Raw genomic sequence first — 24,195 nt, 5'->3', positions numbered from 1 at the left:
TCGTCAAACTCATATTATGCATGAGAAACTCGAATGCCATTTAGAGAAGTCGTTGGCTCAATTTTAGGTTTTCTTTTTCCATCATGTGTCTCAATAGCCCGGTCGAGTAGTTGGTTATGTAAAAATCGAGAACTTTATTATTAGGCCATCAAATTAAAAATTACTCCATATCTAAATATTAATCTGGACTAGAAAATAACTTTTCTTATTTATTTTCTGAAGTTAAGTTAGGGTACATTCTCGAAAGAAGATTTAACTAACTTTTGTATATTTCCTTTTAATAGAAAAATGACGCAATATTAATAGGTCAAACCCTCTTTTTACCAAAATGTCATACTAACTAAACAAAATTGTTGACTTATTTATTTGGACTTCTCAAATTTTACCACAGATTATATCTAATTTACACACAAAAAAAAAAAAAAAAAAAAAAATGAGTATGGTATCATATTTATGTGAGATCTTGTTAGATTCGTGTTTTGAGTACGTGGGATTTGTATATAATTACATTTAAAGATATATCTTTAAGATCGGGAAAAATTAAATGGAATAAACAAATAATGACATACGAAGTATGTATCTTGTACTCCCTTTATTTTGGAATAATTGCAACACTTTTCTTTTATATCTATTTCATAATAACTGCAACAATTTCTTATTTAATAAGGACTCATTACTATTTTATTTTTTCTCTTCCGATCAACCCTACTTACAATTTTTTTTATATTTATTCTCCCTCAACAATTAGAGATATCCCACTAACTATACTTTATATTATAATCCCCACCTTATACTTTTCTACAACTCTATAGTACGCTGAACACCTACGGATGAGATGATTATGAAACGGAGGTAGTATAATATAAATAGACCACAACAACCCCTCTATGGCTCCATCCAAACTCAAAACAGCACATCTATTGTATGCAAAAGTACATGAAACCAAAGTAATTCCTACAATTGGCAACAATTGACAAGAATATATACAGGGAGTTTTTGTGGGGGAACATGTGATTTAGAAAACGCCAACAACATCAAGTAAAAGGAAAAAAGGCAACTCCAAACAAAGCCAGCATTTATGTTCTGTACCTTTCAACCAAAGTCGATACAACCAACAACTCACTCACGCCAGACGCCAGCGCCCGAGAGTGCATCAATGCATGTGCATATACTTGAATTGTTGTTGCTACGTTAGTTAATAAACGAAACACACTAACAGCAAACAAACATTAAGCAAGAGAGAATATACAGACATGCTGCTGCTTCCTAGCCACATAAACTTTGCGTGTTTGGGGCTGCATTGTTACTCACGCATCATGCCAGTGATTCCGTTATTTGTAACTGACTAGTGCGGAGTACTTCGTAGTTAAGGCTCTATATCTATGGTTAAAAAACGACATGAGAATGATTTAGAGAAATTTAAAAAGACACGAAAAAAACTCGTGCTTCAATTTAATCTGCATGAACATAATCGTCTAAGTTGCCTAATTAGATATAACATGTCTCATTAGGTCATACCAACTAACACAACTTTTTTTTTTTTAAGTCCAATTTACCTCTTCTAAAACCCCAATTGTTTTGCTTGTCCATCCGGTTCACCGGAGCTTAGCTCCGACTACATCCGAATCCGACTCGGGTAGCACACTTGGATTATGGTGGGTGAGTCTCCCAACAAGAGTTTCTGCATACGGTGAGACTCGAACCCTTAAGCGACATCAAGTTGCTTGCCACTTGAGCCAACTCTTGTTAGTGTTTTGCTAGCAACATACTTTTGTTGATTTATAAATATTCTGCATTAGGTACTTTTGCCAGCACTAAAGATAAAAGGATCCACTGATTTCTCACATGCATAACTGAAGAAACAACTGGAGGCACCATTATATATGTACTGACTACTCATCAGAAGGATTCTATATTTTACTTTTAACTGATCTAAAAGACTGAATTAATTTCAAATTTAGAATATTTTTTATACATAACAGAATCTACATGGACGAGGCAAATGATTAATCTCAGTAACCAAAATTTCATTCTATTTTAAAATCAGAATTAACAACACCATCCATCCAAGCTCCTAAACACAGGATTCAATCATAATTAGTTGTCGCCGAAACTCTTCATCTATGCACCATTAATTGCACTTTCATTGTGAGTTGCAAGTCCGTCCTCGAGGTTCTTCCCATTCATTCCGTTTCGTTGTCGCTGTGGAATTTCAAAACAAGCAAACTGATCAGCAAAAAATACAGCATAAACAAAAATTGAAAAAAGCTGAGAATTGAAACAAACTGCGTACCCTATCCATGGGATCTACGGAGTTTCCATTCAATAGCTTGTGATTTTCCTCCTTGTTCCAGCTATCCTTTTCTTTGTTGCTTACTGGAAGCAAGAGAGATGCGCCAACACTGGACCGGTCAGGAATTTCTGCATCGCCATGAACAAAGAATTTAACAAATGATATGAAGAGCTATACCAATAAATGTTTGGAGAGAGTTATAAAGCACCACTTACCAGGAAGTTTCTTGTCAACAAAGAAAATAACCAGATTGACTGTATACCTGAGGGTAAAACATTTACATTTTTAATTAAATTATCTGCAAAACAGTAATATGAAATCAGGATTCTGAGATTATAATGAGGGCAACCCATACCACGCCACAACAACATCCACGGTATAATGTTTGCGAGATGCAATGATCAATAAACTCTGGACCACAGCAAGTAGCCAACCCAACTGCTTAATTAACCTGGATTGATCCCCAACAATAAATTATCAAGCACAGCCAGATAAACATCATTATGATAAGAAAGAGACTAGTCAAGAAGCAATAGAGAGATGTTATTACATTTAAAACAACTACAGAGTACCATCTAAAAAGAGTTTGAGAACATAAACTTCGTTTTCTTCACCTAAATTCCCATTTACTGATCGTAGAAAAGTTTCATCTGAAATTAATAATCTCCTCACTTAAACATACGTAAACTATTTTTTTTTTATTGTAGAAGAACTAGGTAATCCTTATATACAGTGTATAATTATATCTGAACTAAATTTTTTTCCAAACTTGCTTGTTTAAGAGTGAAGAACAAGACCATAATCCTCAAAGTTTCCCTTTACATAGAAGTGCTGGAGATTTGATAAAAGTAAAAAGAGAATAGGTTTAAGTGTTTAAGTGTGAAAAAGTGTATTTGTTTTGAAGAATTTACCTCTTAGAGCCATATTTCTGATAGGTCCTAATGAACACGAGAGTAAAGATCATATGTGATGAAAAAATGAGATCACCACAGCCATAGAGAACCCCTCGAGGAACTGCAAACAGGCAAATTATAATGAGCATAGAATTGCAACACATATCAACCAGATAAGATCAAATTTTAATAATAGAAACTCACAGTTAATCAAAAGGACCTCATATGCACTGTGTGGAGGTGGAAGAGTAGCTAGTTTTGAACCCTGTGTGCATAGCCATCACTCATATCAGAATAGATAATTGCACAAGACATAATACAGTTTTAATGAAAATTTCCATCCAACATTATAACAACACAAGACATAAAATACACAGAGTATGTAAACTCGTGAAAATGTGAAAACAAACAGAGTAGAGATTTACTTCACGGCAGTGGTAGTTTGGACCAGGAAGCTGTGTAGAATAGAATGTGATGATCCTAAGAAACTGTGACGCCTGAACAAAATATTAACAGCAACAATATTATTATTTTTGTTGTCATGGTAGCATGAAGAATACAGTATATGGTAAACTGGAACAATATTTTTTAATAATAATATGTACAATAAATACATAGTAAAATAGATTCAGTATAAAATTCATATGCAAAAACATATGTGCAATTAAACAGCACAAAAGTCACAGCTGACACAGCTGAGGCTGATAGGATCCTACGTTTCTCATTATGTGAGCTAGAAAAAGTAGTCTAGAAATAAATAAAACACAAGCTCAAAATACAAATTCATCACAAAAAGTCAAAGCTGATATACAGAGTTTCAATAAGCTGAACTTAGACGATGCAAAACCTACAACATTATTCATAGTATATTGCGATGAATTGTCAAAAACCCTGAAGTTAACTTTTACATTCCAGCAGATGGTATCCCGTAACTAAGGCACTAGTTCTAATATATTTGATTTAATTTCTATCAAAACCTTCTAAGCATGACAATGCACAGAGCCTATTCAAGAAAGGGTGGATGTTCACTTACAACTAGGAATGCAAGGACCCTGCACCACACTAGAACTGTGTAGAACCTTTTGCTTTTGAGAATGAACGGATGAAAAGTCCACTGCAAAATAATTATTACATCATGAGAAAACATACAATCATAAATTAAGAATGGATGATAAGGGTTATAAGAAATATAACACCAGTCAAGCAGTCACTGTCTTTCTGGATCTAAAAGATTTAAAATAATTAATTGCTTTTAATGGACAGATAACAAATACAAGAGAGAGACAATTCAAGGGTTGTAATTAAAACAATAAAACACGATTCCTTGACAAAGTAAACCTACTTCCACTATGTATACGCAAAGAGGTCTCCTTAGATATGACAAATTCAACAAAATTGATTGGTTAAATGGTGCATTATTTATCAAGACTGAGAAAATGCAAATATAAGTTGGTCAGCAAAATGCCAACACTGCTGATTTCAATATCATCAGTAACTAACTGGTTTTAGTAGATAAGCATGCCAACAGGCTTGGTCTATTAAATTAATGTCTTTCCAATCACTGAATATATTCAGCGAAATATGACCATAACGAAAACCACATCTGTAGCTAAAAATCTAACAGAATTTCTACAAACTATTTGGTGAGCTAAAACTATTATATTACACTATATAATAAAAAAATGAAACCAGGATGTATGAGTTAAGGGAGCCTTACCAAAACAAAGGCTATAAAAATGGAGGAAAATACAGTCTCACTAATGTAAGCCTTGTCTGCTCCAAGTTCCTACAGATATGAACTCATTGATAAGAACATCAAAGATATTAAACAGAGAATCCAATCAACAGAATTTGGATAATGAACATACAGGAAGAAGAAAGAAACCCGCATCCTGAAGCGTTGGTCCAGGCCTATGTATATAATGAACACCTCGTGCAGCCAAACCATGAATATACTGTAAAAAGAGTTATTTCACATATTAGATAGTACTATAGGAAAAATGAACCAGTAAATCTAAAAATCTCCCACTTCCAGCCAGCCATCATAATACCCTAAATTTCAAGGTAAACCATGTTGCAAATCACGGAGGAAAAGGCGATCGATCAACATCTCATTGTGAAAACAAGATCAATATTAAAGACCATTATAATTTGACCACTCTACATCATTTACTTTAAATGAGCTCATACTGTTATATCATTGCCACAATACTCCAAGAATAAAATCTATCTTACACATTTTCTCTATAACCTCAGAGCATCCTACATTGTAAATTTCTCATATGCATTACTACGAATTCGATTAAAAACTCGATATTTCCCTACCAATTACCCTCAATCATCAAACAAGCTAAAAAACTATCACATTAATTTCCTACAAAAAAACTAAATACCACAACTTGATAGTTCTCCAGTTCAATCTAGTCATCATCAAACCTAACATCGATTCGAGTTGTTCGAAAAATCAACTAAAACAAAACTATCAACACATAAACTGAATCTTCACCAATTCATCTGTACCAAAAAACATAAAATCAAACAAAAAAATTTCAAAAATTATATTAAAAAAAAAAAAAATTAACAAACCTGAAAAACAAGTCCTCCTAAAATGTACTTCCAATGCTCCAAAAGAAGATTGACTTCGGTTGATACTTCCGCACAAAATCTCTTCCATAGCTTCATCATACACAAAATTTCAACCAAAATTATTCCAAAATTTTTTGAAAAATTTCAAAAAAAAAAATTAAAAAAAAAGAGGAGAGAGAAAGACACCTTTGAAGCTTCGCGACCGATGTAAAGCGACATGATTTAAGCAATGAACAACCAAGGCCATATTACTTTACAACACATCTAATAAGGTCAACATCATTTCCGTCACAAATCAATCTCATATACAATATTCACCTCAAAATTCCCCTAATTTTATTCTTCCTCAAATTAATTAGTAATCAAATTTACAATTAGATCGACTTCAAATCGAAGATCAAACACAGAAAACCCTAATTTCTCCTTCAATAATTAAACTATGAACAAACAAAAAAAATGTTGAATCAAAGAAGATGAATCTCCCTTAAAAATCGCAGAAATTAATTAAATTAATTTTGTGTAGAAAAGATTGATTGGGGAGAATGGTGGAGGTCGTGGTGTGAGGGTGTGAGGCTGGGTAGAAAACGCGAGTTGAACACGGAGAAGACAGTTGAATTGGCAAAAAAGGTAGGCTTTTTATTAACGCCTACTTTTCTTTCTCTCTCTTCTTTCTCTTTCTCTCTCTAGAAGAAGAAGAAAAAGAAAAAGAAAAAAAAAAAAAGAGAGATTATTTATTAACTGTATCAAGGATTATGGTCGTGGTCAACTATTGAAATTTAGAATTTGAATTTTATTTTATGGGCCCATTTTTCACATTTTTGTTCAAATTTTTATTGCTACGACTATGAATGAGTAGGCTAATGCTTGGTGTTATTAGCGATTTTTGAAACATCTTTGAACATGGATACATACCATTTGGTCAACATTGCGATGCTATTATGCTTGTTAGTCGTCGTCTTAGTGGAGTGTATAATGGGACGGGGTTTTGTTAAAGGTCTTGATTGGCTAGGTCGACTTTGAAAATTGGGTTGGTTTTAGGTAAGTTGATCTATGGCTGAATATTACCAGTTTTTTTTTTACAAAAAAAAAATGGAGAAAGTGTTATAGAGTAACTTTAATATTGATTATGATAGTCACTTGGTCTTGGTGTATGAATGAATGTAAAAGGATTTGAAATGTTTAAGGTTCAACGCTCTGTCACTAAATTGTATCTTTCGGAAACTTTTTAAATGCTTTCTGCTGATTAAAATATCTATTTTAGTAGGGAATAAATTCTCTTTAAAGTCTTCTCATAGGCTAATTTCAACTTGTAAGATGGTGCAACAATTTTATACAGATATTGAACCACATGAACACATTAGCTAAAAATTGAAACTAAATTCTAGAAGGATGTTGTCGCCAATTCACCATTCGATTTATAAGTATCAAGGTTTCATTTATTTAGGGTTGAGAAAGTTTCCAATAAATCAATATAGGAGGTCAAGAATACATTTTATTCACTTGATTTTTCACTGTTTTTTTTTTTTTTTTTTGAATAGTTTGATTTTTCACTTTATTGAAACTTATCTGATTTTTTTTTTTGTTTTTTTATATCTTATTTTAGTTGTAACTTCAACTTTGAGAATCCAAATAAATTCTAATTAGAGATTCTAGACTCATAAAAATAATAAATAAATAAAAGAAAAAAAAATCATCAAACTTATGTTTCATTTATAGTATATAAAACTCTTATATGAACTTTAAATTCCTAGTATGAATAGGTGAACATAACAATGATTGGGAATGGTTCTCTAAATCAAAATACTTGAAATAAATACCCATTCTTGAAAATAATTGATTAAAACACAAGATCTAACAAAAAAAAAAAAAAAAAAAAAAAAAAAAAAAAAAAAGAAGCTTTTAGCATGCAATGATAATAATATTCTTTTTGCCTAGACTTCACCTCTCAAAGACTAAAGTCAATTGACTCAATTCCCATAAGGTTGCTAGCACACGAAAAGGCCAAGGATTCATAACAAGATTTACAACGTTGATCATAAGGGGGAGATCACAAGCATGTCAAGCAAGAGGCATAAGAATAAATTGATGGTCAAGATTACTTTGATGGTGGCTGGTCTGGTTTTAAAAATAAGGGTAAGTTTTTGTTTGATTCAGACGTTATCATTAAACAAAAACTTTTGCATGCCCCTGATTTACAATAATTTTATTGTACATTGAACATTTTACGAAAAGTGACCCTTTTTTCTTACAAAAGTGACCCCTTTTTTCACAAAAGTACCCTTTTTTTTCACAAAAATGACCCTTTTTCACAAAAATGACCATTTTTTACAAAAGTGACCTTTTTTATTCACAAAAGTGACCCTTTTTCACAAAAAAAAATATAGCTGCATATGCAAAACAGAGTATCAAAATCAACAAAAATAAACACAAAATTAACAATAGTCATGAAAAAAAATAGTACAATCACTCAAACAAATCGAAATAATAAAGATCAACATCACGTAACAACAAAATCAATAAAAAAATAAATAAATAAACAAATAAAATGTACATGCATTTAGATCAACTTCATCAGAAATTGGATTAGTGAAGATCGGGAGCTCGTAGTAATTGAATTGAGATGATTGATAAGCATTTTCTGTTGATGTGATTAGCATTATGGGCAATTGAGTAAACAAATGTCGTTTGATGATGAAAAATGTTCTTGAAAGATTTAAAAAACTTAGTTTTGGAGGTAATAACCATTTGGGGCTTGCAGATAAAGGATATTATGCACTAGCATACTAGGATAAAGAAGGAAGAAAGCAAATTAAAAGTGAGAAAGCTTAGCTTGAATCTCTGGAAAACGGAAAGGAAGAGAGGAGAGAGAAAAGTAATGTTATAATTGTGGGTGAAGATTTTTTTGCTGGAATGAAGGAGGGAAAACTTTCTTCTTTCATAGTGTCATACAATAAATAGTGTACACCGGGTTTTTTTTAAACATTTGTGATCATTAAAACACAAAAATAAAAATAAAATAAAATAAATAATAAAATTGCAAACTCTAGAGTCTAGAAGAAGCATTAAGATTTCAATCAATTAACATTCAAGGCTTTTAAGGAGGCTTGGGCCTAACCTGCTGAGCCCAAATTTTCTTATAGAACAAGACTATATAATGAGAAATTTAAAAGAGAATTGTCTACAAGTATATTAGTATAAGGTAATGGACTAATGTGTATAGTATGTTGTGACGTTGTGTTGCCTAAAAAAATGTGTATTATGTTGTGAAAGAATAGAAAGATGATTATTTTTTTTAAAGTAGTACTCATATAAAAAAGAGCAAACTTAACATACAAATTTCTAAATATTTGGTGAAACACCTTCAAACAATGTTAATTGAATAGAATGAATGTTTAATGAATTTAAACAAAGCTAATTGTATTAAATGAGAGTGAAACGGATTCAAACAAAGCTAATTGAATCAAATTAAAGTGAAATGCATTCAAGCAAAGGTAATTGAATCAATCGGAAGGAAATCATATTCAAATAAAAGCTAATTGAATCAAATAGTATACGTAATACAATCGAATTCAAAGTTTCAAACAATGTCAATAAAATGAACTAGATTCAATAATTATTTGATTTGATAAATTAAACTCAACAACTTTAACACAAACATTTATAATTTGTTTCTGATAAATCTAAAAGTTTTCTAAATTCAAAATTTAAGTTTATACTTTATAAATAAGTACTCTATCCGTTTTTAAATACTTGCTCCATTTCTCTATGCGCGGAGTTTTAGAAAAATTTGGAGAAAGTTATAAAATATGGAGGTAGTGGGGTTGGTGGAAGAATTAAAAAATGTAAAAGGCAAAAGTAGTGGAGAGAATTGGAGGAGATAGAATACATGTTGGGTCCACTAGGTGAAAGAAATTAATTAAATATTGTAAGAGCTTTCCAAAAAAGAAAATGAAACAAGTATTTAAAAGCGGCCGCAAATAAAAAGTGGAGCAAGTATTAAAAAAGGAGGGAGTAGTATCAAAATTGTACTCCCTCAATGGACTTCACCTACCTTTAAACATAGTAGTACAATGTACTGAATGTACTTGTTGGTACCAAACAAATGATAATAGGAGTAAAGTATAAATATTTGTAACTGCTTAATTCATAAGTATAATTGTAGATGACCCCTTGCGTTATATCAGTGTGTTGACTGCAATGAGTCTCAGGGTCTGTTCTCTTACGTTGAAATTCAGTTCAGTTCAGTTCAGTTCAGCTCCTAATTTCCTTCTTTTATAAAATATTCAGTTCAGTTCAGCTCAGCTCAGCTCAGTTCAGCTCAGTTCAGTTCAGCTGAGTTCAGTCAATGAGAACAGGCCCTTAGTCTAGCCACTCTTGCATAACCTTCTTAGAATGATTGTTGAGTCTTGCATATACTTTTTAAGTTCTTAGAAATTGCAAATTATAATTAATGACACGTGTATAAAACTATAAATGTATAATATGAAACAGAAAGAAGAATACCATTAATAATAATAAATCATACGGAGTAATATACTTCCTCCGTTTCTTATACTTGCAACATTTTGACTTTTACACTATTCATGTACTCCACTTTGACTAGCTTTGACGATTTATAGTTAAGAAAAAATATAGTCATGTGGCATCTTGTTAGATTCGTCTCGGTTTATATTTATTTTAATATTTAACATTTATAATTTTTACATATTGATAATTAAAGATATAAACGATTGAAATAATGCATCGACAAGCGTGAAAAAAGAATTGTTGCAAATAAATAAAAACAGAGGAAGTATGAGAAGAAAATCCTAAACCATAATTCCACTCATAATACCAACATGGCCTAGTGGCTAGTGGTAAGAATAACGGATTTAATTCCTACTAGAGCCATTACTCATGTAAGGTCTAGTTCGCAAACTTAGGGCTTGTTCACATTTACTTAATTTCAGTTCAGTTCAGCTCTAATCAGTTCAGTTTAGTTCAATTCAGTTCAATTCAACTCTAATCAGTTCAGTTCAGCTCATAATTTCTCTCTCTCTCATAAAATATTCATTTCAGCTCCTAATTTCTCTCTCTCATAAAATATTCATTTCAGCTTAGTTCAGTTCAGTTCAGTTCAGTTCAGCTTCAATCAGTTTAGTTCAGCTCAGTTCAGTAAATTTGAACATGCCCTTAATTGGATTGACATGTGACACTTTCCATTTGATGAATTGAATAATAATGTAAAACGTCGTCCTAAATTGACTTTTCCTACCTTGAAGGCTTGAAACATAGTAGTGCGATGTACTATATGTACCAAACAAACATCAGGAGTATAAAATAAAGTAATAAACATGAGTATATTTTTATTGCTTAAGCTAATTAACATTCATAATATTTGATCATCCCTTACGTCATTGCAGTGCGATGACTCTAACGAGTTTTTTTTTTTCTTCTTTACGCCCGGTTCACTATTTGGGTTAATCCGGATTTAGGGGTTAATTTTGGGTATTTAGGTTCCACTCCCCTTCTGATTGTTGTTGCAAGGAATCGAATACAGGTTCTCCTTATCAAGTGTAGTCTCAATCACCACTACACCAACAGTCAATTGGTACGAAAATTAAATCTTGCATAACCTTCTAGAAACTGCAAATTATTGCAACTTAATGACATAGGCTTAAAATAGTAGCTAGCCTACATTTGCTAAGCAAGTGCATCACTTTAACTTTTGCATTATATATACAGAGTACTACTTTTGATCCTATATATATTATCACTAATGCTTGATTATAATTGTTATTATAATCTATAAAATGCTGTTAGACTAGTCACAAATCACAATGCATATTTTCATTTACATAAAAAACAATGCATATTTTCGTAATAAATTATTTAATTATCAAAGAGAATTAATGATCATAGACCAAGTATTTAATCATAGAAATTGTTATATACATCTGGGTGCGTGTACCGTACACTCAACTAATCCAAGGTTCGTTTCACTCTTCATTTGATGATTAAATGAAAAACAATTATCAAAATAAGAACAAAATATTTATGAGTATACGGTGTACCCGGGTGTATGTAACACTCTCTTAATATTTAATGTTTGGAAAGAAGAATATCAATAATTAATAATAAGCCATATAATACACATTAAAAACAATTAGCAGGCTCGCAGCTATAAATACAACCAAGTGGTTCTACCATTACTAACAAACCAAGCATCCATAATTCTATCCTTTAGAAAAAAAAAAAAAAAAAGAATCCATATTTAACTTAATCACTTCAGATCATTATCGATAAATAGTAATTAGGCTCGCCCCAAGGAATGGTGGAGCTAGGAACGGAGTTGGTGTGGTTCTCGATGAGAGGTTGGCAAAAGAGGTGATCGAGGTCTATCGGAAGAACGATAGGTTGATAAGGCTGAAGTTGCTATGTGGCAAGGAGATTGTGAATGTTATCAGTGCTTATGCTCCCCAAGTGGGTTTAGATGCAGAAGAGAAACGACAATTTTGGGAGGACCTAGACGAGGTGGTGCAGGGTGTCCACCACTCAGAGAAGTTATATATTGGAGGGGATCTAAATGGGCACGTTGGGGCGAGCCGAGATGGCTATGAGAGTGTCCATGGAGGCTTTGGGTATGGGCAGAGGGACGCCGGTGGTGAAGCTATTATGGATTTTGCCCAATCATATGATTTAATTTTGGCTAATACTTGGTTTAAGAAGAGGGATTCACACTTGATAACTTTTCGGAATGGAGCAAATGCAACTCAAATAGACTTCCTGCTCACAAGGAGCATAGATAGACAAAGTTGCATAAACTGTAAGGTTATCCCAGGGGAGAGTGTGGTCACCCAACACCGGCTATTGGTAATGACTATTCGTCTGAAAGAGAAGGCGAAGAAAAAAGTTAGACAAGAAGAACCAAGGATAAGATGGTGGACCCTAAGGGATGCAAAAGCTAAGGTTTTTACAGAAAAGGTAATTGAAGAAGCGGATTGGGATGGAGAGGTGGATCCGGACATGACCTGGTTACGAATGAAGAACTGTTTCCTAAGAGTGGCCAAAGAGGTCTTAGGGGAAGTAAGGGGAAGAACTTCGGTACAGAGAGATACTTCGTGGTGGAATGAAGAGGTGAAAGCAGTAATTAAGCAAAAAAGGGAATGCTATCAAGCCTTAGGAAAATGTAGGAGTGATGAAACCTTTGCAGCGTATAAGGAGGCTAAGAGTAAGGCAAAGGCAGCTGTTCGCCAAGCAAAAGAAAAGGCATATCAGGAGGTTTATGAAAAGCTTGATTCCAAGGAGGGAGAAAGGATCATTTATAAGATGGCAAAGAGAAGACAAGAGGCAAGGAAGGATATTGGCATGGTGAAGTGTGTCAAAGATAAGAACCAAATGGTCCTAGTGCAAGAGGAGGGCATCAAGGACAGGTGGAAGGGGTACTTCGATGAATTATTTAATGGAAGTAATGGAGTTGTGATAGGAGATACCTCTATGAGTGATGAAGAAATCAACATGGAGTATGTGCGAAGGATTAGGAGAGTAGAGGTGGAGATTGCACTGAGGAAGATGAAACCTAAGAAGGCGGTTGGCCCTGATGGGGTACCGATAGAGGTGTGGAGGTGTTTGGGTAAGATTGGTATTGATTGGTTAACAAACCTTTTCAACAAGATATGGACGGCTACAAGGATCCCACAAGATTGGAGGAAGAGCACCTTGGTCCCGGTTTATAAAAACAAAGGAGACGCTCAAGATTGTTCTAACTATCGAGGAATTAAGCTTATGAGCCATACTATGAAGTTGTGGGAAAGGGTGATTGAACAAAGGTTGAGGGCATGCACAAGCATTTCAGATAACCAATTTGGTTTTATGCCTGGGAGATCTACTATGGACGCAATCCATTTGATAAGACAAATGATGGAGTTTTATAGGGTAAAGAAGAAAGATCTTCATATGGTCTTTATTGATTTAGAGAAGGCATATGACAAGGTGCCAAGAGAGATACTTTGGTGGGCAATGTTGAAGAAAGGTATCCCACGAAGGTATGTAGACCTAGTTAAGGATATGTATCGGGATGTGTCAACAAATGTGAGGACATGCGGAGGGTTGACAAAAGATTTCCCTATTACAATCGGATTGCATCAAGGGTCTGCATTAAGCCCTTTTCTTTTTGCAACGGTTCTAGACGAATTAACTAGACCAATTCAAGATGAGGTTCCATGGTGTATGCTGTTCGCAGATGATATCGTTTTGGTGGATGAGACTAAGGATGGGGTTAATGTCAAGTTGGAGCAATGGAGGCAAAGGTTGGAATCTAGAGGGTTTAAGCTAAGTCGGAGTAAGACTGAATATTTGGTATGTCGTTTTGGCACTCAGAGGGGGACAAGCAATGAAGTGGTGAGTTTGGATGGAAAGGATTTGACCATGAGTGAATGTTTTAAGTACCTAGGGTCGATCATCCAGAAGAATGGTGACATTGATCAAGACGTGACCCACAGGATTAAGTCAGGGTGGCTTAAATGGAGAGCGGCCACGGGAGTGCTATGCGACCGCAGCATTCCCTTAAAGTTGAAGGGAAAATTCTACAGGACTGCCATAAGACCAGTGTTGCTCTATGGTACAGAATGTTGGGCTTCTAAGAAAGAGCATATTAAAAAGATGGAGGTTACGGAAATGCGCATGTTAAGGTGGATGTGTGGAAACACTTTAAGAGATAGAATCAGAAATGAGGTTATTCGCAAGAAAGTAGGTGTGGCGGGCATTGTAGATAAATTAAGGGAAAATCGTCTGCGTTGGTTTGGACATGTAAGACGGAGACCCGAGGGTGCACCGGTGCGAAGAGTGGAAGAGTGGGACCATGGAGGGATTAAACGAGGAAGAGGGAGACCAAAGATGACTTGGTTGGAAGGAGTGAGGAAGGATATGAAGTGCATGGATTTACGTGAGGATGAAGTTTTGGATCGTAAGGGATGGAGGAGAAAGATTTATGTTGATGACTACACGGAATAATCAAATTTGGTTCATGTTAGCCGACCCCACTTTTGGGATTAAGGCTTTGATTGATTGATTGACTTCAGATCATTATAATATGGGTGAAGAAGGAGTAAAAGTGTTAGGAAATAGGGGTAGTCCATATAGTAAAAGGGTAGAAATAGCCCTTAAATTAAAGGGTATCTCATATGATTACCAAGAAGAAGATCCTTATGGTAGTAAAAGCCCTGAACTATTAAAGAGTAATCCAATTTATAAGAAGATTCCTGTGTTAATACACAATGGTAAGCCAATTGCTGAGTCCCTAGTTATTTTGGAGTATATTGATGAGGTTTGGGAAGGTTATCCTATCTTGCCTAAGGATCCTTACTATAAGGCTACGGCTCGGTTTTGGGCTAAATTCATCGATGATAAGGTAACTCGATCTCTTCTCAATCTTTACTACGGCGTACTCCCTTGATTTTGCCTTACTTCTTGCTTCGATCTTTGTGTCTTATGTCTTAAATATTTCACTTTAGTAAAGATGTTGACATCGTTGCATTTGTGTCAGTTTTATATTTTCTATTTAGTTTGACTGTTACGTTATTCACACATTTACTTTAACTGTCTTTTGTGATTTATGCAATCTTGTTAGAAAAAATATTATCAATATATCATTTTTTTTTTGAAAAATAAATCTTTACTCGTACTAAAAAATATTAACAATTAAATTTATGAGTTGGTACGTTTTGACTTTTACATATATACACGTACGTGTCTTTGGCCATCTTTTATGAGTTTTAATTTAGGAAAAATAGTTATATGGAATCTTGTTAGATACATCTCGATAAAATACGTATTTTCAACCTCAATAATCTGTAATTTTTGTGTAATTTTTATTATTATATAGTGGTCAAAGAAGTGCATTGACAAATGTAAAAATCCAAGTGTTGCACTAATAAAAGTAGATAAAGTAATTGAAACAAGTCGTCAAATGAAAAATACGGAGGAAGTAACTTTTATTTGTACAAAATAACAAGATTTAGCACATATATAGGCTAAAGAATTACTCATCATGATAGTGAAAATTATTTTTGCAGTGCTTACCATCACTTCGGAATGCATTGTGGGCGACAAATGATGAAGAACAAGAAAAAACACTCAAAGAAGCAAAAGAAAATTTAGAAATCCTTGAGAAAGAGATTAAAGGTAAGAAGTTTTTTGGAGGGGAAAATATTGGATTTGTAGACATTGTTGCAAACTATATTGGTTGTGGGTTAGTAACCATCCAAGAAAATTTTGGAAAGAACATTCTTACAAAAGAAAGTTATCCCTATTTGACCAAATGGATGGAGGAATATGTAAAGTGCAACATCATCAAGGAAAATTCGCCTTCAATAGATAGTCTATTTGCCCTTATTAAGCTTCGTCATGAAACTCTCGAGAATTTAAACAAGTAGATTGTGTAATAACTTCTTGTTCTCTTAAAGATGGGTGGGGCAAAAAAAACAGACCGACTTAAAGATCGTATTACACTTATGTTTTTTTTTTTCTTCTTAGAGAGAATTTTATCGTTGTTTCTCATCATTTGTATCGATTTTCTCTTGTATTGTGGGAGTTTTAAGACGTGTGTATGTACGTTTTTCTTTCTTTATAATTTGGAGCAGTCTTAATTAAGTTATGATGGACTATAATCAATGTTAATTTTTCATGCTCTCTCCATTTTCTTTTGTTTGTCTCATTTAGAATTTTTTAAGACTCCAATGGAAATGAAATGTAATATTTGAACAGTTTTGCAAGTATTTCAAAATAGTCATGTTTAATCTTGTTAGGGCTTATTCTTATTTACTGAGCTGAACTGAATGAATTGAACTGATTGGAACTGAATTGAACTGGACTGAATAGAGTTGAAATGAATTGTTTATGAGAGATGAAAATTAGAAACTGAACTAAATTGATTGGAGCTAAACTGAACTGAACTTAATTAAATTAAGCTGAAAATTACAGACCCTTAGTTTATCTTGATTTTTAATTTTCAAATATGAAAATTTTTAGATCTTTTTTTATTTATTAATTAGCGTAGATTATTTAAATTACAATATTACATTTAAAACTGTGTAAAAACCAAATGAGACTAACATTAAAAACAAAGTGAGTACTCTGTATTATTTTAGGTTATAATTTTAAAAATAAAAAATATAAAAAAAATAAAAAAGAACTATCCACCCCCTCTAAATCATGTAGTGACAAATTCACTCGTAAAGTTTATACGATAGTGTATTGAAGCAAGATTAACGTTGCACGCATAATCTATATATTTATTCTAATATATTAAAAACCGTCCCTAATCAAGTGTATAAACCTCATGACACTCTTCTCTCAAATAAATACTCGTATTTTATTTTTGTGTTATCTTAGAGCCTGCTTAGTTACTTTATTTTTGCCGAATTAAAATTATTTTTATTTATTATCTATTATATATAATTTTTTTCTTTAAATTTAAATTATTTTTAATATATATATATATGTAAAGGTGAACTGAATAGGATCTTAATATAAAAAACTAACTCTCTCAATTAAAAAATAAAAATTGTTATTACAAGGTATCGAATATGTGATCTTTGAAATGTAAGTTAGGAAATTAACCATCATTTTAGCCAATATAACATCAATGGTAAATATTTCAAAGCGAAATTTAATAAATTCCTATGGATTTATTTTTGTAAATGATTTAGACAAGTTATTAAACCTCACTCAGTTATGTAGCAATAATCTAATAATATATATATATATAAAGGGGAGTTTTTTCCCGAGTTTTTAGAGAGCCACGTAGGATCTAATTTTCTCAGCGCGCCATGTAGGATTATAAATCTTAGTAGTAGCCAATTAAATAAGAGATTATTAATTTCTTTTAGAATTAAATAATTTAAATGCCATGTAAGCAAAATTGGCGAATGAGATTTTTAAGTTTAAATTAATTAAATATTATATATTATCTTTTAATATTAGGAATTTTATCTAAATATATAACAAATTTTAGGCTCATAAATACAAAAAAAAAAAAAAACATTATTTAAAAAAAATCAAACAAACCGTGCATCGCACGGGCTTCATCTAATAAATGTATTATACACATCTTATCTTAATCCAACTCATTATTTGTTGGTAAGCTATATATATTGATTTCATTCCCAAGCTTTTAAGTTTTTAGTTTCAAATGTCAAACAGTACCTAACAGTCTAACACTTCATTATACTAAAGTTTTCGAAAAGCAATATCTCGAGACATAGCCCGGGATGGGAACTAGTTAAAGATATCAAATAAAGTAACATTAAGGAATGAGTATGTTTCAATGTGCATAAGTAATTTTAATATATCAACATGATTAAGGGCTTGTTCACATTTACTTAATTTCAGTTAAATTCAGTTCAGTTCAGTTTCAATCAGTTCAATTTATCTCCAAACAGTTCAGTTCAGTTCAGTTCAGCTGCTAATTTCCCTCTCTTATAAAATATTCATTTCAGCTCAGTTCAGTTCAGCTCAGTTTAGTAAATGTGAACAGACCCTAAGTACTCCATCTCATCCGTTTCTTACTCCCTTCGTTTCATAATGTTAGTCCCATATAGAATCAATCACATAAAATAAGAAAATAAATATATTTAGGATCTAACATTAAAGTACAACATAATTCATAATTAGTTTACCTTTATTTAACTTTTTTTGATTTTTTATTAGGAAATCACAAGTCATAATTGTATTTTTTTTAAGATAAAGATTTCCTTACATGCATTCATGTCATCATTCTACAACCAATTTATTCCAAAAAAATCAAGTTATAAATGTAATATACTTCCTCCGTTTTTTTTTTTTAGTTGATGCGTTTGATTTAGGCACATATATTAAGGAGAGAAGAGAGAGTGAAAGAGAATGAAAAAACAAGTGTGGTAGTGTAGACACCCATTTGTGTCTCCCCAAAACCAAACCCAGTGATGAGTACCTTTCACGTCGAATCATAATCGAATGAAACGAAAGTGTGGAAAGGTCTAGTGTTGCGGAAAGTTTTATTTTCTTTTCTTTTCTTTTCTTTTCTCTTCTCTCTGTTTTTGAAAACTTTATTTTAAGAAAACAGCCAATCCAGTTTGGTTGGTCCATGATATGGGTCCAATAGTGGTGTAGTTGGATGGGGCTTGCAAAGACCTTTCCAACGATATATTATAAGCCCAATTCCGATTAATATTGAGGAAGTTATGGCCAATTTACTAAACTGGGCCCGGTTTGAGTTTTAAGTACGGCCCAATGATCTAGGGGAGGGCCTAATATGATTTATCATTCCTAATGTAATTAGGAATGGTTTTGGTCTTCTAGAACATTCTAGAAGGTTCTCATCATTCTTAATTCAATTAGGATTCTTTAGAGTTTTAATTAGATTAAATAGCATTTCGACTGAAATTATATTATTTTATCTTCCAGTACGGGAATTTTATCAGAATTTCGAAAACGCGTTAAAAGCCGGTTTGGCGTCCAACCCCAGGCCTTGGCGCCTGGAACCAGGATTGGCGCCAGACGTCAGCCATTGGCGCCTGGCGCTAACCACTGGTCCTGGCGCCAATGAGCCAGGGCTGGCGCCAAGGTGGTTCTGTGGTCTTCAGACTCTGTTTTGATAAATTATCTTTTTTGGCTGATTTTCTCTATAAATATCGTATCAAAAACTCCGTTTTCATGGACGGATTGTCAACACCAATTATCAACTATCTTCATCATCTACATCTATTAATCAATCTTCATCAATTCTCTTCATTCATCATCTTTCGTTCATCAATCATCAATAACATTGATTCTTTAGTATTCTTTTCTATTTTGCTTTTTAATACAAAATTCCGCATTCACAAGATCTTGATACACCTAGCCATATTCGAAGTTGCCTTCGCCCTAGACGTGAAAGGTTTTAATTTCTGAGGGTTTGGTCCCAAATCTCTCTTTCAATTATTTAATTTAATTGCTTTGTTTATTATTTTCCTTGAAGTTACTAACGTGTGTATTTTGTAATTAGAAACAGGTACGAGGCATCCAAGTAAGTACTTTATTGATTAATTGATTTTATGATGTAGACATCATGTTTATATTGTTATTATGGTATTCCTAGTATCATGTCTAGGGTGTTTTTAATATCAAGTATGATTAAAAGTATGATGCTTCCTATGTTATTTCTAACATTTATGATTATTATTATTAGTTATCATGATTATTTATTATGTTGCTTGATATGCATATTATTATATATTGTTATTGCTTGATCACCTTTTATTGCAGGTTAAAGGGAATTTGGTATTTGCAATCACGCTTAATAAGATATTTAATAATCTTGTTAGGGCTAATTGTGATTATAATTCAAGTGATCACCAATAATAGTTTATTTGTGCATTAAATTCAACCAACATAGATTAAACAGGTTTAGGGTTAATCCTATTGATTGTATGTTAGTCAGAAAGCGCACATGAATACGAGCAGAATAAAGTAGAGGCCTATTATTAGGGCAGGTTCAATCTCTTTTAGGTTGGATTTGTACCTTCATCCCCGGACCCTTATCTGGTTCATGACCTTATGGAGTTGACGATCTCTTGGATCGTTAAGGGGTGTAACCTTCACCTCATGAACGGTTTACAAGTCCCTTAAAAACTTGTTGGCGACTCTTTTGCTCTATCTTCTTCCCTTTTGGACGCCACCGTACTTTAGTGTATGATCACAGTGGGGTTCAAGTTAGTGGGATTTAAAGGCTTGAAATTATTCCCTACAGTTTTTGGCGACTCCGCTGGGGAGGATTTCTATTTTAATTCCTGAATTTGTTTCGGCAATGATTTAGAATGAGTGGATGAGACTCGAAAAGTTCTAAGTATTTCATGTGCGTAATTTTGATTAACATTGTGGCATATGCATAAAAAGGTTCTCATTGGAAAGACCATCCGTAATGAGTCAAAAACATAGGATTTTACACGTAGGAAATTTGAGAAATGTCTTTCACAACTAGGACTGAAATAACACCGCGCGAAACTGGATGATTTTATTGAGCACAGAAAGCTGCTGAGGCATGTGGGAAGTAGCGTCAGGGGCCAGAGCTTGGCGCCAAACTTTTAGCCGTAGCGCCAGACGCCAGTATTGGCGCCAGGCGCTACAGTTAAAAGCTGGCGCCAGTCTCTGTTTGCTGGCGCCAATTTCCTCCAATACCGAGCCAGAAATATGCGTTCTAATTTCGACCGGTTTTTCGTATTGTTTGCTCGATCCTACTTCCTGATTGAATTTTTTTTCTCATTTTTCTGAAACCCATATGTGTTCTACATATGGACATAACCCTCTGGGAATTCATGCTCTATCTACCCGATTGAACGCTCCTGGCAACAAAGGGTACATCTGAGATGTTGAATTCACCAAACCATGGAAGTGAGTTTTTTCCTAAAAAACTCGCGGTGTTCTATCCACATGCGTTAACCCTTCACGGTTAGGCTTCTACGTGGTGCATCTGAACAATTAACCATGGACCCTGTTTGACTAAACCATATCCCGAACTTTAGAGAACTAACGCCATGGTTAGGTTGCGAACTCATTGCATCATATTGTGCCTACTTGACTAATTGTGCATTATTTGTTGCGCATATATATTCTATGCTCCTCCTAACCGTTTGTTGATTTGTGTTGAGATTATAATTAATGACTTAAAGAACTTTGCCTAATTAATTAATTAATTAATCAATTCGAGTCAATAAAGTTTTTCTTCTTTTAATCGGAATTGACCTAGTACGACTTTAGGCATACCCAAGTTGACTAATAATATCGAAAACAGTCCCAGACCGAGGCTCCAATGTTGGTGCCAAAATCTGGGCTGTAGCGCCACTGTATGGTGTGTAGCGCCAAACATTTACTAAAAAGTCTGGCACCAACCACCATATTGTGACGCCAGTCCTGTCGCTTGGCCGACAGTTCGGATTATTTGTCGAGTCATCACCTAATGTCTAATTATTCAGTTTCCTGTTTAATTCGGTTAATTCTGCTTAATTGAATCAATATTCGAGTTTAGGCACTAAGTCCCATGGTCTTACACAAGAGTCCAAGCATGTCACTTACACTCAATACACACACCATTACACATGTCTTGACCATGATTAAAGGAGTCTTGTGTGCGCGCGTTATTTTTCGTCATTTTTTTTTAGGGGGGTAAGTCGGATATTAATCCTCCAATAAATAGTACTTAAGTTCCCTAAACACATGTACATTATTGCTCCCTAAAAATATGCATTGCTCCCTAAAAATATGCATACTTTTTTTTTAACAAAAGCCATAAAGTCAAAACTGATTCGAGTCAAGTAATTAAAACGCAAACTGGCTTAATCTACAGCGCGTGGTCAAGAAAGGAAGGACGATTAATCAAAGATAACCTCTTCGTACAAGTCCAACTCTTTGACAAACCTATAGCTCGCAAGAGGAAAGCAAGAGTTATAATGGCAACTCAGGAAGAAGTTAACGATCTCAAGAACCAATTGGCTACTGTAACTGAGACACTAAAGCTTCTCGCACTTAAGATCGAAGATCCCGCGAAGCAACAACAGATGGACCTCATGCAAGAAAGCCTAAGCAAGTTGTCCAGCGACTACAAATTTCAAGAACTCACATCCCAAGGGGTCTCGGTGGATAAGGATCTTCTTCCGCAGAAGTTCAGTGCCAACGACATCCAAAAGTTTAGGGCAATCGACAACCCCTACTTCCATCTAAGAGCATTTAAAACAATATTGAGTATCAAGGGTGTCGATAAGAAAATTTTCCCTTCTTTGTTCTCGCTATCTCTCGAGACCGTTTGCCAACAATGGTTCTTTTCTCTTGAAAAAGAAAAGACCTCTACCTGGGAATCCATAGCAAACGCTTTCGTCGATAGGTACAAGTGCAACGTTAAAGTCGAAACTGACCATAGAGAACTTGAAATTCTCAAGCAGAAGGAAAATGAAGGCTTCACATCTTTCTTTAACAAGTGGAGAGAAACCTCAACTAAAATGATTGAGGTACCAAGTGAAAAAGAGTCCGTGAGATTGTTCATTAAAAATCTCCAAGAAAAATATTCAAAACATCTTAAATATCAAAATAACCTTCATACCTTTAAGGCTGTTTATGATATTGGGATTAATATTGAAGATGACTTAGCTAAATCTAAAGCTGCCAACAATAACTCCAACAGTGGCTGGAAAGGAAAGAAGAGCGACAATCCTTCTTCTTCCAAAACCGCCCACTCGAATAATGTTAGCACCTTTAATCTAGGAGAAGTCCTTGCCATGAACAACCAAGGACAAAAGAAACTGTTTAGGAGAAACTTCACTCCTATTGGCATGAGTTATGACACCGCGTTTGATCGGCTAAATGCAAAAGGTCTTATAACTCCCATTGGACCATTCGGAGATCCACCAGTCGAGAAGAGATCGCCTAATTGGAACCCCAATGCACATTGCAAGTATCATCAAGGTAGGGGCCATTCTACTGAAAGCTGTTGGAAGCTTAAGGAAGCTATCCAAGACCTGATTGACAGTAATAAGCTGCTGTTGCCTCCTGCCAGTAAGAAACCGAGTATTGACAATGCACCTCTAGCTCACACATTGGTTATCTCCGATGAAGAAAGTGAAGTTGACCCCTCATCTCTCATTAAGCCTGTCAAAGTGACCGAAGAGGAAGAAGAAGAGATCTTTTTCGATGTTGAGGATAATCCTCCAGAACTAGCAAATGAGGTAGAGATACGAATACTCACACTATATCCGAGGGAGACATCACAACTGTTACATGAAACTCTCAAAATTCTGAATGAACTTCGCAAGGAATATGATCAAGAACCTAAGAGAGAATTTACACCAGTAAAAACGGCTTATGAGGCAAAACACGTTCCCTTACAAGTCACCGAAAGACCCAAGAAGAGCAATAAAGTTTATACTCCAATTGGGATCCCGTATGCACAAATGTTTAAAATGCTCTCCGAGAGTGGCAAAGTCAAACCTCTCGAACCGAGACCATTTGAATCATTAAAAAGAACAGATAGATATTACTGTCAATACCATCAGTCAGGAGGACACACCATAGAAAACTGCTTCAAATTCAAGGATTTGGTGCAGAAAATGATTGATAGAAAGGAATTAGTCCGAATTCAACAAGAAGAGGATATAAATGTTAATGGAGTATGGGACAGTGATGAAGAAGATGTCTATCTAAAAGACATATTAGGACCTTCACCTTCCATATCATACACCACGGACGACATTTGGGCTGAAGAAGATGCATCAATAGACGTCCTCACAAGATCCGGGAGAATACAACCTCCTGTTTCAACGCAACCCATGCCTACCGTACAACAAGTTCCCATACCTATCATCGAAGACAATGACATCGTTAAACAATTCAAGAAGACAAAAGTAGAGATGAATGTATGGAAACTTCTGGCAACATCTC

General features: G+C 34.1%; 2 protein-coding genes across 2 annotated transcripts; one reads left to right on the top strand and one right to left on the bottom strand.

The window, feature by feature from the left end:
• Nucleotides 1-1,945: 1,945 nt before the first annotated feature.
• Nucleotides 1,946-6,467, bottom strand: LOC145616106 (phosphatidylinositol:ceramide inositolphosphotransferase 1-like). Its single transcript, XM_081670816.1, has 12 exons — nt 5,959-6,467; nt 5,773-5,862; nt 5,055-5,141; nt 4,904-4,972; nt 4,220-4,300; nt 3,612-3,683; nt 3,391-3,451; nt 3,205-3,307; nt 2,649-2,744; nt 2,509-2,555; nt 2,294-2,421; nt 1,946-2,202 (listed from the first exon to the last, which is right to left on the bottom strand). The coding sequence occupies exons 1-12, from the start codon at nt 5,989-5,991 to the stop codon at nt 2,122-2,124; spliced, it is 948 nt and encodes a 315-aa protein (XP_081526942.1). The 5' UTR covers nt 5,992-6,467; the 3' UTR covers nt 1,946-2,121.
• Nucleotides 6,468-14,828: 8,361 nt separating this feature from the next.
• LOC145624128 (glutathione S-transferase U8-like) lies at nt 14,829-16,214 on the top strand. Its single transcript, XM_081677089.1, has 2 exons — nt 14,829-15,160; nt 15,825-16,214. Exons 1-2 carry the CDS (start codon nt 14,843-14,845, stop codon nt 16,182-16,184), a joined length of 678 nt encoding a protein of 225 aa, XP_081533215.1. The 5' UTR covers nt 14,829-14,842; the 3' UTR covers nt 16,185-16,214.
• Nucleotides 16,215-24,195: the final 7,981 nt, after the last annotated feature.

The sequence above is a fragment of the Chenopodium album genome, chromosome 3 (assembly GCF_948465745.1).
Source record: "Chenopodium album chromosome 3, dcCheAlbu1.1, whole genome shotgun sequence".
Lineage (NCBI taxonomy): Eukaryota > Viridiplantae > Streptophyta > Magnoliopsida > Caryophyllales > Amaranthaceae > Chenopodium > Chenopodium album.
Note: the sequence above shows the minus strand (reverse complement) of the source record. Positions and strands in the feature narration are given on the sequence as shown.